The 16235-nt window shown below is 33.7% G+C and overlaps 4 protein-coding genes across 5 annotated transcripts; 3 read left to right on the top strand and 1 right to left on the bottom strand.

Moving 5' to 3' along the window:
• On the top strand, positions 1-1720 carry LOC116126742 (probable inactive dual specificity protein phosphatase-like At4g18593). Of its 2 annotated transcripts, none has more exons than XM_031412405.1 (3): positions 1-120; positions 809-1084; positions 1185-1720. In XM_031412405.1, the coding sequence occupies exons 2-3, from the start codon at positions 826-828 to the stop codon at positions 1346-1348; spliced, it is 423 nt and encodes a 140-aa protein (XP_031268265.1). In that variant the 5' UTR covers positions 1-120; positions 809-825; the 3' UTR covers positions 1349-1720. The 2 variants fall into 2 exon arrangements, with proteins under 2 accessions (XP_031268265.1, XP_031268266.1); XM_031412406.1 differs by having other exon boundaries at positions 58-120; positions 783-1084.
• A 906-nt stretch (positions 1721-2626) lies between these two features.
• On the bottom strand, positions 2627-3037 carry LOC116126716. The gene has a single exon (XM_031412382.1). The coding sequence runs from the start codon at positions 3035-3037 to the stop codon at positions 2627-2629; it is 411 nt and encodes a 136-aa protein (XP_031268242.1).
• Positions 3038-6006: 2969 nt separating this feature from the next.
• On the top strand, positions 6007-13681 carry LOC116126714. Its single transcript, XM_031412381.1, has 13 exons — positions 6007-6091; positions 6887-6929; positions 7096-7187; positions 8505-8649; positions 9280-9347; positions 9833-9903; positions 10005-10271; positions 10872-11035; positions 11120-11175; positions 11296-11348; positions 12823-12991; positions 13097-13194; positions 13280-13681. Exons 1-13 carry the CDS (start codon positions 6007-6009, stop codon positions 13382-13384), a joined length of 1416 nt encoding a protein of 471 aa, XP_031268241.1. The 3' UTR covers positions 13385-13681.
• An 824-nt stretch (positions 13682-14505) lies between these two features.
• LOC116126713 (plant-specific TFIIB-related protein PTF2-like) lies at positions 14506-16230 on the top strand (the record flags this gene model as incomplete). Its single annotated transcript, XM_031412380.1, is given in 4 exon segments — positions 14506-14575; positions 15376-15715; positions 15718-16207; positions 16209-16230. Coding segments are annotated over 3 exon segments (708 nt in total), but the record flags the coding sequence as incomplete, so codon positions are not given.
• Positions 16231-16235: the final 5 nt, after the last annotated feature.

Genomic DNA, 16235 nt, shown 5'->3' with positions numbered 1-16235 from the left:
AACCTCCGATATAAGAAAATGTGGAGCATCTTCTCAAGCAAGGTTTTTGGATGACACAGCTACCAGAAGGTCCAGACTACCAAACCAGTCCCGGTGAATCTTGAAAGATATCCGTCCAAGGTAATTTTGTCTCTCCTTTTTACAAGACTTAATCTTAATCAATAATTCTAGGCCGTGTGGATTGCTTATTCCTTGGTTATTTCGGAGATAGTTTATAAGAGAACTCTCAATGTGTAAGAGAGCTTGCTTATTTCTTGCTTTTTCTTTTTTCTTTTTTTTTTTTTCTTTTTTTTTTCTTTTTTTTTTCTTTTTTTTCTTTTTTTTTTTTTTTTGCATTAGGAATTGAAAATTATAGTTCGAAACTTTGGTGTTTGTATAATCTTCTAATTATTGGTGTTTCACTAGAATTTTGTACTCTGCCGGTATGTAATAATTGGACTTAAATTGAGTTCATTTAGATTTAATCACAATCTAGAATATTGTATTTGTATGGTTCCAAATGCTGTTGAGATTCTACTCCTTTTAAGCTAAAATATTATAAATTAAACCACTCTATATTTCCACTTCTACTTAAAATTTTGAAGAATTAATGTCCAAATGCTTGGTTCATGATTTTTTTTTTCTTTCCTTCTTTTTACTTTGATTTTAATATTTTTTGTGCTTTTTTTCCCTTTAATTAATGTATCCAGTGTTTTTTTTTTTGATGTGGTGAGTTGGAAGTACTGATAAATGATAATCTCTTTTTCGATAAATTATCACTGTTTCCTTTTAGTGTGTTTTAGCTCATGGATTTGGGTTTTATTAGCAGTTAGTAGATTTGTTAAAATGTCTGGTGAGTATTTGCAAACGGCAGCAGCTAGTAACTCTGGTTTCGCAGAACCTGTCCCAAAACCTCAGATCGTATACCGCTGCAAAAAATGCCGGAGAATTGTTGCCTCAGAGGAGAACATAGTTCCCCATGAGCGAGGAAAGGGAGAGCAATGTTTCAAATGGAAAAAGAGAAGCAATGACCCTGGGAAAATAGAAAAGGAAGTAGCCGAATGCTCCTCCATATTTGTGGAATCTATGAAGTGGATGCAATCATGTAACTGCAAATTCTTAACCTTTTTTTGTGTTTTTCTTTTCACACACACACATATATGCATCGTAGAATACTAATTTAGCCTTTACGTTTGGCTTGCCAGTACAAGAAGGTTCCGTGGAAGATAAACTTCAGTGCATGGGATGTAAAGCCCGCTTGGGTTCCTTCAACTGGGCAGGTATGCAGTGCAGTTGTGGAGCCTGGGTGACTCCTGCGTTTCAGTTGCACAAAAGCCGATTAGACAAGTGTGAAGTAGGACTACTCTAGCCCTTTTTTTTTATTTCATGATAAAAAACTGAGACAGTGAAGTATCATGAGAATAAAAACTGGTTGCATATAGTTACATGAGTTTAGATGTACAAATGATTGATTACGAATTCAATAATATTAACCTCACTAATCCCATGTGGGAGTTTGTGATTAGCTTGGTTAGATAGGACCCATTATTAGACAGACGGACCCCATGTAAATTGACGAATTGTGAACTGACATTTGGCGTTAGTAAGAGAAGGTTAGTAAGAAGTGTTAGTGAGTGTAGTATTACTCTTATGAATTTCCTTATGATTTTCACCCTTTTATTGCTTGATGGAATATGCTGCATTTGGTGACTTGGTATTTTAAATTCACCCTTTTTCTTTCCGTTTTGTTGTTAGTTTTGTTGTTATTTCCAATACTTTTTTCCATTCTATATCTTTGTTTTTGGTCGTCCCATGATAGAGAAGTACATAGATATAGCTTGTGCTTGGCGTATGATTATATATATTTCTCAAGTTCAGAAGGTCCTTGTCCATAGAAATAATAACTAAAATTTGTGCAAAGTAACCTTTCTTGACGAAGTAGATGCATGGAATTTTGTTTCTTATTCTTCTTTTTATTGACGAATAGGCATCATTCTTTCATTTGAAAGACTGAGAGAAATATGAAACAAGGAAGTAGAGACTGCTACTTGATTCTGCTTAATTCTACGTCTTCTTTTTTATCTTTTTTCAATCATTTGAAGAGACTACTAGTAGAAGCCCCATTGGTAGTGTAGCAATTACTCGCGGATCATTCCAGGAACAAGATTATCAAAATATGAATAAGATTTATTTTTGGAAATGATAACTTGGACTACTTTAGAGGGCACGAAACTTGAGAAAATCCCAAAATACGAGATTCAATGCCTCCTCCCAAAGGCCGCCTGTCAAATGCTCGTTATTGCTTTGGTGTTGCATAGACCAACTCACTTTGATCCTTGCGACACTGGTGGTGTTGCCGGATGTGCAAAGATATTGAGTTATTCAGATAAGGTATGCATTACTTATTAGGAAAGGTATTAATTTATTCTAATAAGGTATGGAGTAATTGATAGGTTGCTGAATCCCTTAACCTGGTAAAAGTTTATAATCCAGAATTTTTATTTCATTCACTAATGCTGGCATGAGAAATTTCATCAGTGAAGAACCTGTAGATAATAATTTAAGTAAAAGAAAATTTGAAGTGGCAAAAGGATAGCTATTCTGCCATTTAACTGTAATTAAAAGCAGGCAAACAGGCTCTGAGCAATCACTGGCCGGCAGCAAATGCCTCAACTGGGAAAGTCTTGGTGATGCCGGCAAGGCTCTTGAAGTGCATTTTTCCGGTGGGTGGGTCATCAACAGTGATCTCATTGACCGGAGGCCAGAGCATTAGTTCCTTAGCCTTCACTCCCTTGAGCTTCTTGATCCGTTTCTTGTCAATAAAACCAGTTATTTCAGTGTCATAGCTCACAAGCTTGCTGATCATTTTGAAATTGTGTTCAACCTTCTTCTTCTGGGAGATCCACATGTAGCCAGTATTCTTAACGTAACCAACTTCAATTACATCTGCAAGAGGGAGAAGCCCCCCAGGAAGGCCAAACTCTTGAAGAAGAGAAGTAGCCATCCGAATTCCCTCTTGATGACCCTTCTTCACAACTCCTCCTTCCTTCGCCGCCATAACCAAATTTAATTTGTTTCAGTTACTTATTTGCTTGACCAAGTTTGATATAAGCTACACATAAATAAAAGGGTTTATTTATACTGGGTGCATACATTGTATAAAACAAATTCAATGGAGATTTCTATGCAAAACACATTGTAAAAGCCCCCAGAATTTGGTTTTCCAGTTTAAACCGGCCGTATTTTCATAAAAATAAAATGTTGAAGTGTTATTTCTCTTTTGGCTTATTTTATATACTGTTAACTAGGCAAATTGTTTCTTCCATGAAATCAAAAGTCAAAACATTGTCCTTTCTTAATAGGGTGTACGCAGCACTGTAGATTTCTTCATTGTAATTTACTATTGGGATATCAAGATAAACTAGAAACAACCGTCCAAATAAAATATGCAGGGCGAAGAATAGAACCAAGTACATTTTGAGTACGTAGCCTGCAAAAATTTGGGCTGTCTCCAGTCTACATAAGTATATACGTTTTTGTTTTGTTATAGTCGTATCTGGATCTGCATTAGTAGGTACCCTTTTGTTTTATCACAACAGTATCTGTTATCTTTAATCTTTTGTTTTTGGGTGTGAACGAGGAAAAAAATAAAACCAATTCATCATCCGATAAAACCTTCTTATATACATAAGAAAAATTTATTCATCCTAATGCCTGTGTTTGCAGGGGTGATCAATGTTCGGGTTTGTAATTTTGTATATAGCATTAGATACTTTATTATTATCAATATGAAAAAGTGCAAACAAAAAACTAAAAGAGTGGTTCTTTTATCTCATCATTGGATAAAGATGTTGGATTTGTTGATCGCTTCAACAATTTTGGGCGAGACAAACACATTCGGGGTTCCATAGTCAGTTAAGCCTATTCCATGAAGAGTCATTATAGAATTTCTCTAAGAAATTAAATTCTTAATGGGTTTGGGCTTAGGAAAAATGATTCTAATAATATTAGATTTTTCTCATTAAATCTAATATATAAACTTATTATTTTCTTGTATAAGTGATATAGCAAATTAAGCAAATACATCCATTCTAATGTGAGAGGATGAGTCAATATTATAATAATATTGAGGGGGTGTTTGCTAAGCCTATAAGCTGGTCAAACTAGCTTATAAGCTCTAAAATAAGCTGACATGTTTGTTTATAACTTTTTTGAGCTTATAAGTTGAGCTTATAAGCCAAAAAAAATAAGTTGGGGGGGAGGTACTTTTTTTTTTGCTTATAAGCATTTTGCTTATAAGTTAGTTTGACCAAATATATTACCACATTATCCTTGTTTAATTTTAAAATTTCATAGTATACTCTTATTTAATGTAGTATATTTTTTAGTCATTTTATAATAAAATGTACTTATAAGTTACAGTTTACCAAACACGTCAACTACTTATCAGTCACTTATAAGTATTTTAACCAAATACGTAATTACTTAAAATTTTAAATGTTTATAAGCTAATTTTAGCTTATAAGTAATTGTTGCTTATAAGCTAATTTTCATAAGCTCAGACAAACACCCCCGAGACTTTGTTAGACGTAGCCCGAATTTTGGATGAACCAAAGTAAACCGCACGTGTTTTCTTTCACTTTATTAGTTTGATATTTGTGATTATTTATTTGTTTGATTTCGTATTACTCTCTAGATTGTTTTAGAAGAAACCCAATTTTTTAATAATATTTAAATTTACACCTCATTTCTATGTTCAAAACAATAATTCTTTTATATTTATTCAATTCATATTGCGACGAAGTTGAAATATTTTTTCAATAATATTATGTGTACTTACGAGTGTACTAACCATCGTACTAACCTTTGTAAATATAAAGCATAATACAGGTACCACAGTATAGTACGGACACCATATGTAATTTTAACAAAGATTAGTAAGATCCATGAGTACGGATAGCATTACTCATATTTTTTAGAACTAAAAATTGGTGTAATAAAGAAGGTATATTTTTGCAATATGATACGTCATATTACAAGCAATATAATTGTAAGTTTTTTGTTACTTCTCAGATTTTTTTTTTTTTTTTAATTCTAATTATATTTTTAATTAAAAACCAGTTGAAAAATGAAAGAAGCAAAGATTTCATGTTAATTATGTTTTGTCTTTTTTAAAAGAATTGTTTGTTATACTTGTGGAAACATAAAAGAATAAGAATATTCTTATTTTTTTGCTGCTTGTAGTAAAACATAAATTTATTGTTTTTTTCCTTCAAATTATTGGTAGTGATTTCAATCTCAATAATTGTTTCTGTTCTTTAGTTGTATTATATCCATGGCTTTATTATTTGTATGGATTGTTTTATTTTATTTTTTATTTTTAATTATTTTAAACTTTTAATTTCATTATCTAAAAATGTGTATGGGAGTAATGACAGAGGTGGGATCCAGGGGTCTTATGGTCGAATAGCGAGAGAAGCAATTACCAAGTTCATATTTTATGCGCTTTTACCACTAGATAACCTAATGGTAAAAGAACAAATGAGGATCTAAGATGGTCTTCCAAGTTCGAGTCTCTTTGATAGTAAAAGAGTTCTCTTAATCTTTTAACCACCATTGGGTAACTGAGTAGTCAATTAGGACTCTGGGTGTATTACTCAAGAGGTCCCGGTTCGATTCACTTCAACCCCAAATAGGGGTGGCCACCGAAACTCTTATTCAACTGGTAGTTTTAAGGTTCCAGGAGATTAGTTGAGGTACACGCAAACTGATTCGAACACCATCGATCATTAAAAAAAAAAAAAATAGTATGAGTGGCAACCGAAACTCTTACTCGACTGGTAGTTTTAAGGTTCCAAGAAATTAGTTGAGATGCATACAAACTGATTCGAACACCATCAATCATTAAAAAAAAAAAAAAAAAGGTAGTATGAGTGAAAATAATGAAATATTCTTCTTTTAAAAGAAATGGATCTAGATTGGTATCATAAGAATATCTAATTCCAATAGCTTTTGAGCTAAGTAAATATGGGAATTATTGAACAAAACTTTGAAGCAATGGACTCAATCTTGGAGCATGATCCAAGGAACAGGATTAGGCTATGTTGTGCAAGTGATATATAATATGCATGGGAAATATATTTAAAAAATAATAAAATTTCCTATTATAGTACTAAGATGTCGTGCCGTGCAATGGAGTGATTAAATTTAAAACTCTTGCTTTTGTTCCCTATTGTTAGGTACATCTCTTCAAATTCTATATTGAATCAAACGGTTGAAATTACCTGATTAAACATATCATACTACTTTTTTTTTATGACCGACAATGTCTAAGTTAATTTACACTCACCTCAATTAATATTTTTAGACCTTAGAACTATTAGACTGATAAAAACTCTAGTAATTACTTCTATTAGTAATTGAGGAAAGGCTTGAACTCATAATCTTTTGAGTAACACATTCAAAAGTTTCTATCGAACCAATTTGGTTTCCAAAGATAATTGACATATGATATTATTTTCTTATTCCACCCCCATATAAGAATGGGTGAATCAAATTTATAACTATGCTACCAATCGATATCCGCCTGAATGAAACAAAAGATGTGATACATATGATATACCATGGACCTGTTCATATGTTTCCCAATCTGATTGGCCAAACCACGTATAATTACACAAAACTCCCTACTCGACCTGACCAAAAACCAAATCCAATTGGTTGGACATCTCTCCCAGACTCCCACATCCCTGACCAACCGAGTCACACTGGCCTTCCTAATTATTACAACATCTTTGTCTCCTATCCCATTCTTCCTTGAAGACAAAACCAATAATATATTATATACAAATTAGACAAAAAAAAAAAAAAAAGAGTACCAACAAAAATTAGGGAGTTGTTGATGCAGAATTGCAGATAAGGAAATTAAAAGTCGAGCATGGGCATGGCAGGTGATGGGCATGGGCTTTGCTATGATTGTCGAATTTACCAATACACTGCAGATATGGTGCCGATGCTGACATAGCATTGGAAACCGAAATTTTTGGATTTTCTCTTTCTTTCTCTATATATGGCTACCACTTCTTTGATTCCCGCTTATTCTGCTTCTTCTCCCAGACTTAGTAATACTAGCAGAGATGAAGCTCGTGGTCATGGACCTTTAGCTTCTTCCACGTCCTTTTTCTTTTCCTGTTCCTGTTTCTCTTCTGGTAATTTCAATTCCTTATTTCGGTTTTAGTTTGGAGAGGATTCGAATTAGAAACTTGAAAGATTAGATTTACTGTTGTATTTGTAAAGGTTAGATATATGAATTTCAATTTTAGTGGAATTGAAGGTTCAATATTAGATAATGTTTTAACTTCATTTCATTTAAAGGAGTAATTTCTAAATGAGTTCCGGTGTAAATTGCTGATCATGCTGAATGAATTGTAATGTTATCGTATGTCTTCTGTGGTGCATTAAATTGAATTTGTCATTTAAGATTTGGTTGAGGATAAAACACACTCTTCTTTGCACACAAACTGCTACATCATACGCATAAATCAACTGTATGTAAGGAGCCGCTAGTTAAATTAATGTAATTAAGATGCAATAGAGGTCAATGATATTGCAGATAGGGAAGTAACTAGTTTGTTGTGAGATTTGGAACTTGAAAGCATCTCCACGATCATGGTCTATGGGTTTGGTTTAGTTGTCTGGTGTTGAAGCAGGGATTTGGGCTGGACAGTGGACATTTCTGGAGGAATTGTTGAATTGATGCGTGAAGAGGGACTTTTGATGGTGTTGAAAAGAAGTGAGATGAAATTATGTGCTTACGGCTGCATGGAGTTAGATTGATGCAATTTCTGACTATGGGAAATTGGATGACTGTAGTGTTTTGACCTTGATGCTTGAACGCAGTTACACATTTTTGTTTGTGGTTGTCACTCTTGTTAGACTTTTGACTTCAGTCATGTGAGCTGCATAGCTGGTCTTTCTCATATGTGACAGCGATTATTTCATATTGAGTTGAATGTTTTAATTAAGGTCTTTGGTCTTTTTTAAACCCTGTTCATGCTGTTGTAGATGGTTGTTGTTAAGACCTGAGAGTATGTGCTGATAACCTTTTTGTCTAAAACTGATTTGTGATATCACTGGGCATTATTTTGTCATTGTGTGTGCTTAGCTAGGATAACTGCCCTCTGTCTGGTGAAGGGTGTCTACTTTGCAGAAGCTCAATTTATAAAGAGAACTCATATGTGATATTGCATTTTCAACATTCCTCTCATTCTAAATTGGGGGAAAAAGTAACAAGAAATATTGAGACAAAAAGTTAGAGGTAATACTGTGCCCCCCCCCACCCCCCCAAAAAAAAAGAAAAAAAAAAACCGTTGGGATGGTGTAGGAAAGTGAAAGAAATTAATGCTTTAAACAGAAAAGTAAGGGTGTAACTATGTTGTGACACTTTTCTCAAGTAAATATGTCTATCATGCTTTTCAATCATTTTTTCCTTGCTTGTTTTTGAATATGTAACTGAACTTGGACAGGGATCAATAATTGGAAACATCAAGGCTTTAAAGCTCAAGCTATGAGTACCACCACTCAGGAAAATTTTGCATCACCAAGGGGAATTGTGAATGGGAGAAATGATCCTGACCATCTTCTTGTTCTTGTTCATGGTATCTTGGCTAGGTATATGTTGATCAACTTCCACTCACAAAGTAGTGAATGCCCCATTGAAGAAGTCAAAACTAAATGTGGTATTAATATTGTTACTGGTGGAAACACATTGCATTAAGTCCATTCTAAAAATGTACATCCAAAAACCCTGTTTGCATCAGTTTTTTCTCCAAATTGCCATTAATACCATTCCATATCTACATTGCTACTTCAAGTACTATATGCTCATATCATTTTTAGGCTTCCGATTCCCTTTTTCAGTATTTATTGTATTAATTATGGTATTAGCTGGTTTAGTGGTCCTTGGATTGGGATTTGGAACTGAACCCTTGTCATGCGACAATTTTGGTGGGTCGGTGCTGTTACCTTTTTTGTGCCTAGAGAATTTTATGTCTCATATCTTTCGATAAATATAATTGTGGAAACTTTTAGCCTTTTATGCAAGAAAGCATGCACTTCTGCATATGCTCTTTTCTCTAATAGACTATATTACTTAATAGGATTAGTATCTTGGTTTAAATGAAATTAATTGATACTGTCATAATGTCAACGAATTATCACTGTTTGGGCTTAAAGTATTTATGTCATGCTTATTGTTATTTCAGCTCTCATTTTAAATTGATACCTCTCTTCAAAATGCAGCCCAAGTGACTGGACATATGTGGAAGCTGAGTTAAAAAGGCGTCTTGGGAGAAACTTTTTAATTTATGGTATGCTCATGTCTTTTATTTTCAACATTCTTCATATTCACATGGCAAAAAATCAGTTATTTTTGTTGAATTCTATTGTCAATGTTGATAAATGATATAATTTAAGATGGGAACGCCAAGGAAATTAGGAATATCCTCAGTTTGATAGTATATTGGGGGGTTACTGATTGAGGTATTTTGCCAATTTCTAAGCGCAATAATCATAACACCATTTAGTAGTAATTTGTATTTATTTGAATGCTTTTATAAAGGATGGGGTGACTAGAAAGAATGAGAATGGTCTCATTCTGAATAACCAATATCTGATTTTTTGGCAGAAAGATGTGGTTCGTTCTGAACCATGAAAAGGTCAGAAATGTGCTGATGACACAAAATAGTTAGACCAATGTGCTAGAAATGATTATAGTAGCAATTTTTGCTGTGGTAGTTTTAGCTTCTTATTATGTTGCCAGTTATTGTAAAGTTTTATATGTTTACATCTGCAGCAAGTTCATGTAACACTTACACCAAAACCTTCTCTGGGGTTGATGGAGCTGGAAAGCGATTAGCAGATGAAGTGAGTCTTGATATGTGTTCCATTTATATGTATATGACCTGCATCTTTATAGGGAATTACATGTGTATCAAAATTGATGATCTTTCTTCCTTAATAAACAGGTCATGCAAGTTGTGAAGAAGACAGATAGCCTTAAAAAGATCTCCTTTTTAGCCCATTCTCTTGGAGGGTTGTTTGCAAGATATGCAGTTGCTGTCCTTTACTCACCAACTCCCTTAGGAAGTGACGAACCTGTTGATCTGGCTGATTCTAAGATGGCAAACTCACAAACAATGTTCTCTCCTAGACGAGGTACAATTGCAGGACTCGAGCCAGTCAATTTCATTACCCTGGCGACTCCACATCTTGGGGTGAGAGGGAGAAAGCAGGTTTGTTCTGGAGGGTGCTGACTACTGTGCTTATATGATGCTACATAATTACTATGTAGTATTCATGTTATTATTGGTTTCATTGTTGCTACTTTTTTCTCCCAAAATTGTCTTTATATTTCAATATCTATACATATTTGTACGTGCTCATTTTGTGCACATTAGGGTCTTACTGATTCAAATTGATAAACCTTCATTTCATCAATGCTTGCAACGTGCTAAGATACTAAACATATTTTTAAATAGTTTTTAAGGTACAACTGAGGTACAAGAAATATAGGTGCAGGGCCCCTCACCTCCACCTGCTGTCTAGTGTGGGGCTCTGTCCTCGCTGTGAGGAAATAAAGTTGTACCCTTACTGCAGCCATTGTCTCTAGTCGAACGTTAAAGCATTTGATTCTAATATTGGGAACTATCACAAGTGTAGCCTGATTAACATTTTGTTGACAGTAAACTCTTCAATCATGTTCAAAAATCTAGTTATTCCTCAATTCAGTATTCTTGAATCTCACTGAGTATGTTAATACATAATAGTATTATTGGTAACCAGAAGGATCCTATATTAAGTTCATTAATTTTACTCTCATGATTGTTTTCCAGCTTCCATTTCTCTTTGGAGTTCCCATTCTGGAGAAACTTGCTCTTCCACTAGCTCCAATTTTTGTTGGCCGGACTGGTAGTCAACTGTTTCTGACAGATGGTAAACCCAACAACCCACCCCTGCTTTTGAGAATGGCATCTGACTGTGAAGATATAAAGTTTTTGTAAGTACAGAGACCTTTTATAGTAATTGGAGCTATCCTCTTTTCTAAGTTAATCTAATGTTTCTAAAATGTTTTCTCTTGCAGATCTGCCCTTGGTGCATTTAGATGTCGCATTCTTTATGCAAATGTGTCTTATGATCGTATCCTACTGCGCATCATCTATTTGTTGTACTTTTCTTAAAGTAAATCAGCTAGCTCTCTCAACCTTTTTTTATTAGGCTTCTCATTTGCCATTGAGTTGGTTCTTTGACGATAGAAAGATATGGTTGGTTGGCGCACATCATCCATAAGGAGGGAGACAGAACTTGTGAAGGTCAGTTTGATGGTTTCTCTTCTTCAAACGCATTATATGATAATGCATCAATCTTCATTGACCTATTATTTGAGATGTGTGCATTCAATTTTGGACTGGGATTAAGAAAATGCTTATCTTCAGTTATAATAAATAGAAAAAAGTAGGTTATTAGGGAACAATAAATTATTACAAAAATGCCTATGTTCAATAGTAATAAGTAGAAAACCCAATTTTGTTACTTTTGTGCTTTGTGTATATGGCATTCTTGGAAATGCATGCATGTGTGTTTCCATATGCATGTCTAATAGCAAATTTATGTCTTTACACAAGTCTTAAGATTCAAAAAGGCTTATTTCCTCATTAAGTCACAGTTTGGTGTAGTTGTGAAGTAGTTTCTTATTCGCCCCCAAGGACAGTGTCCTGGTAATGGGGTTTTCCTTTGTTTAAAAATAAATAAATAAATAAATAAAAATTATAACTGAGACCCCCTTCAGACTCAGCAATTTGAATTTTGTCATAACGAGGTCATATAGTTGTTTCTATAATTATGGAATTATTTAAATGAAAATTCACTTCTTTTTCTTATGTTGTTTTAAGTTGCTGCCAAAGGATGAGGAACTGTCTATTATTTTTCATTTAAACTGTGATCCTTTTAGTGGCGGAATTTCTTTAAAAAGTTGCTGCAGTAATAATCCGTCATTAATTAAAATCATCCTATTCTGTAAGACATTTGTAGTAGGCCATAATTGTTGAGCAAGTACTATAAATGTGGAAAGTATAGAATTGTTCGAGTATCTACAATGGCAGAAGGACAAACAACCTTTGGTCAGAAGGTTTATCTCCTGCTTTTTTTTTTTTTTTTTTTTNATCCTTTTAGTGGCGGAATTTCTTTAAAAAGTTGCTGCAGTAATAATCCGTCATTAATTAAAATCATCCTATTCTGTAAGACATTTGTAGTAGGCCATAATTGTTGAGCAAGTACTATAAATGTGGAAAGTATAGAATTGTTTGAGTATCTACAATGGCAGAAGGACAAACAACCTTCAGAAGGTTTATCTCCTGCTCTTTTTTTTTTATTTTTTTTTTCCTGTGGCAGTTTAGGAATTTTCTCATTGGAAATTATCAGTGAGCTTACATAAAATGAATATTTCTTCTCATTGGAAATTATCAGTGAGTTCTTATAAAATGTATAGTTCATGTATATTTGGTTCAGCTTAGGATCAGCTGCTTGTAACCTCTAAATATCATGTCTAACCCTAATAGTGCTAAGTGAGGGTGGGTGCAGAAGCACTTTCCATGGTGGGAGCAACAAGAGTTTGCCATGGGAGGTAATAAAGTTTGAGCCATGGATAAATTTTACAGGGGATACATAGAATTTGCTATTTGGAGTTGTAAGCACCAATTTTATGTAAATTAGAAAGTACACAGTTTTTAAATGAAGATTGTAATTGTTTGTTATGCATCTTGGTGATATTTTGAAATTAATGGACAGCCTCCTCGTCGATCTTTGGATGGTTACAAGCATGTGGTGGATGTGGAATATTGTCCACCAGTTTCCTCTGATGGCCCCCATTTTACTCCAGAAGCAGTCAAAGCAAAGGAGGCAGCACAAAAGGAACCCAGTATGCAAAATACTGTGGAGTATCACGAAATTGTGGAAGGTAAGTTTGATGGCAATGGAAGCTGAATTATGTTGGAAATCTTCAACTGAACTTGGTTATTCCATGTTAATGAGTTCTTATAGCATACGTTTGTTATATTAACAGAGGAGATGATAGGTGGTCTACAACAGTTAGGATGGAAAAAGGTCGATGTCAGCTTTCATTCGGCATTCTGGCCCTTCTTTGCTCATAACAATATACATGTACTGCCCCTCTTGAATTTCCATCTGAAAATGTAAGCTCATATTTGTATTTCATTTTCTAATTTGATGGTTGTTGGTAATGTAGGTGAAAAATGAATGGTTTCATAATGCTGGTGCCGGAGTGGTTGCTCATGTTGCAGACAGCCTAAAGCAACAGGAGTCATCCTCGTTCATTGCTGCTAGCTTGTAGAGATGGCATACGATTAAAGTACTTACAGCTAAAACGTGTATAATATGAGCTAAAACGTGTATGAGCTAAAATGTAAGCTCATACTTATATTTCACAACTGTAGCAGACATGATGAAATGAAAAAAAAAATTAAAAAAAAAAAATGAAACATTCTTTTATAGTGATCACTGATGATATGAAGTTGTTTAATTTTCGGTTAGCCCAGCAGACGGTAGAATTATAGTTTGAAAGCATAATCCAGCTTAGTCAATTTTGTCTGGTGACTCTTTGGGCAACTTGAACTTATTATTTTGTTTTGTGGGTTAATAAATTAGGAAGGACGAAGTGTGTGACAAATCTTTTTTTTTATTTTTTATTTTTTAATCATCAGATTGTTCGGATCAATTTACGTATACCTCAACTAATCCATCAAAATCTTGAAACTAACAATCAAGTAAGAGTTTCATTGGCTATCCCTATTAATAATTGAAGAGGGATTCGAATTCAAGATTTCTTGAGTAATACATTCAGTAATCTCTATCGAACTACTCGGTTAGTAAAAGGTAGTGTATATAACATATCTTATCTTATAAGACATTCATTTCTCCAATGACACCGAATAAATATGGTAGTGAGGATAAATTCACCTCTGCATGATATAATAGTTTATGTAATATCGTAATCTCATTAAAATATAATACTACACAGAGATATTAATAAAGTAGATTCTTTCTTTTATTAATATTTATACAAATATACAATTACTGTAGTTTTATAATATCCTTCTTACGAGTAACTTTTTAATTTTACTTTTTGACTTTTTATAAATAAATATCTAAAATAATCTTTACTTGTTTTACATATAAATATATAATTAGATACCCATTCCGTTTTTATTTTATTATAGAGAATAAAGAATTTAAGTGACAATATCTGTTATAATTTGATTTTTTAAAGGATTTTTTTAAATAAATAATTTTAAACTATAAGATGGGTAAGTGATGAAAAGTCTAATATAAATTAGAAAAAAACAAAGGGGAGGTTAGTGACTGTAAGTCGTAATTATTAGAAATTTACCAACAAGCCCTTCAGCGATCAAATCCCTTTCTGACTTCTAAACTTTTACTACCTTTCCAACGATACTGCAATCAAAAACTCTAATTCCCAGCCACCGCGTCTGGTGGCGCTGTCGCCGCAAAGCTTCTGCCCAAGGTAACTACGTCTCTTCATTTTACAAAACCTAATCGTAGTTTCCATTGAACTTAATTTTTTTTTTTTTAATCAGTTATTTGAGCTGTGTGGATTGCTTAGTCTTTGGTTAATTGGAAATTAATTTATATAAACTTTCTGTGTGCACATGAACTTGTATACATCTCGCTAGTTCTTTTGCATTAGAAATTGAAATCTTTAATGAGTTAATTGTAATTTACCCTTAGATATCATTAAATAACAATTTGTCCTAAATTTATAGTTTATCTCCTGATGTCATTGTTATGTCTAGGTTTCTTCCTTTTGACTAACATATTTTACTGTTAAGTTCGTTAAATTAAATGCTCTTGATATGTTAAACTAAACACCAGAACCTTACAAAACTCGGTCGGTAGGGTGAATTATTATTTTAGATACTAAGATGAAATTATTGTCTAGTGATACCTTTAGGGAAATTTTGTAATGAACTCATTTTAATTGGAAAATGTTGGTGTTTGTATAAACTTCGAATGATTGCTGTTTCAATAGAATTTTGTACTCTTCCAGTGTAAAATAATTCCTTGGACTTAACTTGAGATATATTTTGGAGAGTTAATCACTGTCTAGTATATGGTATTTTTTATGATTCTGAATGCTGCAGAGATGCTAATCGTTTTGAGTTAAAATATTCTAAATTAAATCACTCGGAATTTTCCTCTTCTCCTTAATAAGTTTAAGAGAATTAAATGTCCAAATTATTGTTTCATGAGTTATTTTTCTTTCTTTCTCTTCTCATGGATTTATTTTTTATTTTCCGTTAATAGCTTGTTCAAAACTTCCAGTGAGCATATGCAGATGGCAGCGCCTAGAATCTCTGTTTTGACAGGACATGTCAACTATATCACTCACAAATTCTATATAAAATTATAATTTTCTCAAGGAAAAAACACCAAATTTTCATCAGGCATATGTCCTGCACAAGTTGCCAATCAAAATCCCTAACCCATGACCACATATCAGGCAATGTGATATGCACATCATTTGGTACGGTCCAGTCATTCGACAATTTTGACGCCCAAACCTATGGGCATGACGGCCCTATTGGAACCTACATCCATGTCGGCTCTGTAGGTACCGGCTCTATCCTAAATTACAACGAGAAAAAATCTATGAGTCTAATAAATTAATCGATGAATATGCTTACAAATTAAATTTGACCTGTCAACGATTTGTCGATGTCAAAAACATGATTGATGAAGTTACCCAAGGTGAATTTGGGTTAGAGGAGTGGTTTCCCATTTTAATCGGCGCGTGTAGTTATATTGTTATGAGAATGGAGAATAAATCATTACCAATGGGTGAGATTGCGTCTGTTTTGAATTGTGATGTGTATGAAATGGGGAGAATGGTTACACGTGTGGTTGAGTTTTTGAATTTAAAGTTGCCTGAATTTGATATTGTGATTATGTTTGAGAAAGTTTTTAGTAACTCAAAAGTGGCTAAATTGGTTAAATTGGAGAGGGATAAGTTGGAGCAAATGAGACAACAAGGGGTGATTTTGTTGAATTGTGCTGTGAAGTGGTTTCTGACGACAGGGAGGAGGCCAATGCCGTTGGTGGCAGCTGTTTTAGTGTTTGTGGCTGAGTTGAATGGGGTTGGGGATTGAGGATGTTGCCAAGGAGGT

This window comes from Pistacia vera, unplaced genomic scaffold (assembly GCF_008641045.1).
Source record: "Pistacia vera cultivar Batoury unplaced genomic scaffold, PisVer_v2 Contig183, whole genome shotgun sequence".
Taxonomy (NCBI): domain Eukaryota; kingdom Viridiplantae; phylum Streptophyta; class Magnoliopsida; order Sapindales; family Anacardiaceae; genus Pistacia; species Pistacia vera.
This window is presented reverse-complemented; position numbering and strand designations above follow the sequence as displayed.

Coding starts and splice junctions, on each gene's coding strand:
- LOC116126742 (XM_031412405.1), top strand. CDS start 826: ATGTCTGGTGAGTATTTGCAAACGGCAGCAGCTAGTAACTCTGGTTTC. Junction 1,085..1,184: donor TATGAAGTGGATGCAATCAT/GTAACTGCAAAT, acceptor TTGGCTTGCCAG/TACAAGAAGGTTCCGTGGAA.
- LOC116126716 (XM_031412382.1), bottom strand. CDS start 3,037: ATGGCGGCGAAGGAAGGAGGAGTTGTGAAGAAGGGTCATCAAGAGGGA.
- LOC116126714 (XM_031412381.1), top strand. CDS start 6,007: ATGGGAATTATTGAACAAAACTTTGAAGCAATGGACTCAATCTTGGAG. Junction 6,092..6,886: donor GATTAGGCTATGTTGTGCAA/GTGATATATAAT, acceptor TTGTTGATGCAG/AATTGCAGATAAGGAAATTA. Junction 11,036..11,119: donor TGTGAAGATATAAAGTTTTT/GTAAGTACAGAG, acceptor TTTCTCTTGCAG/ATCTGCCCTTGGTGCATTTA.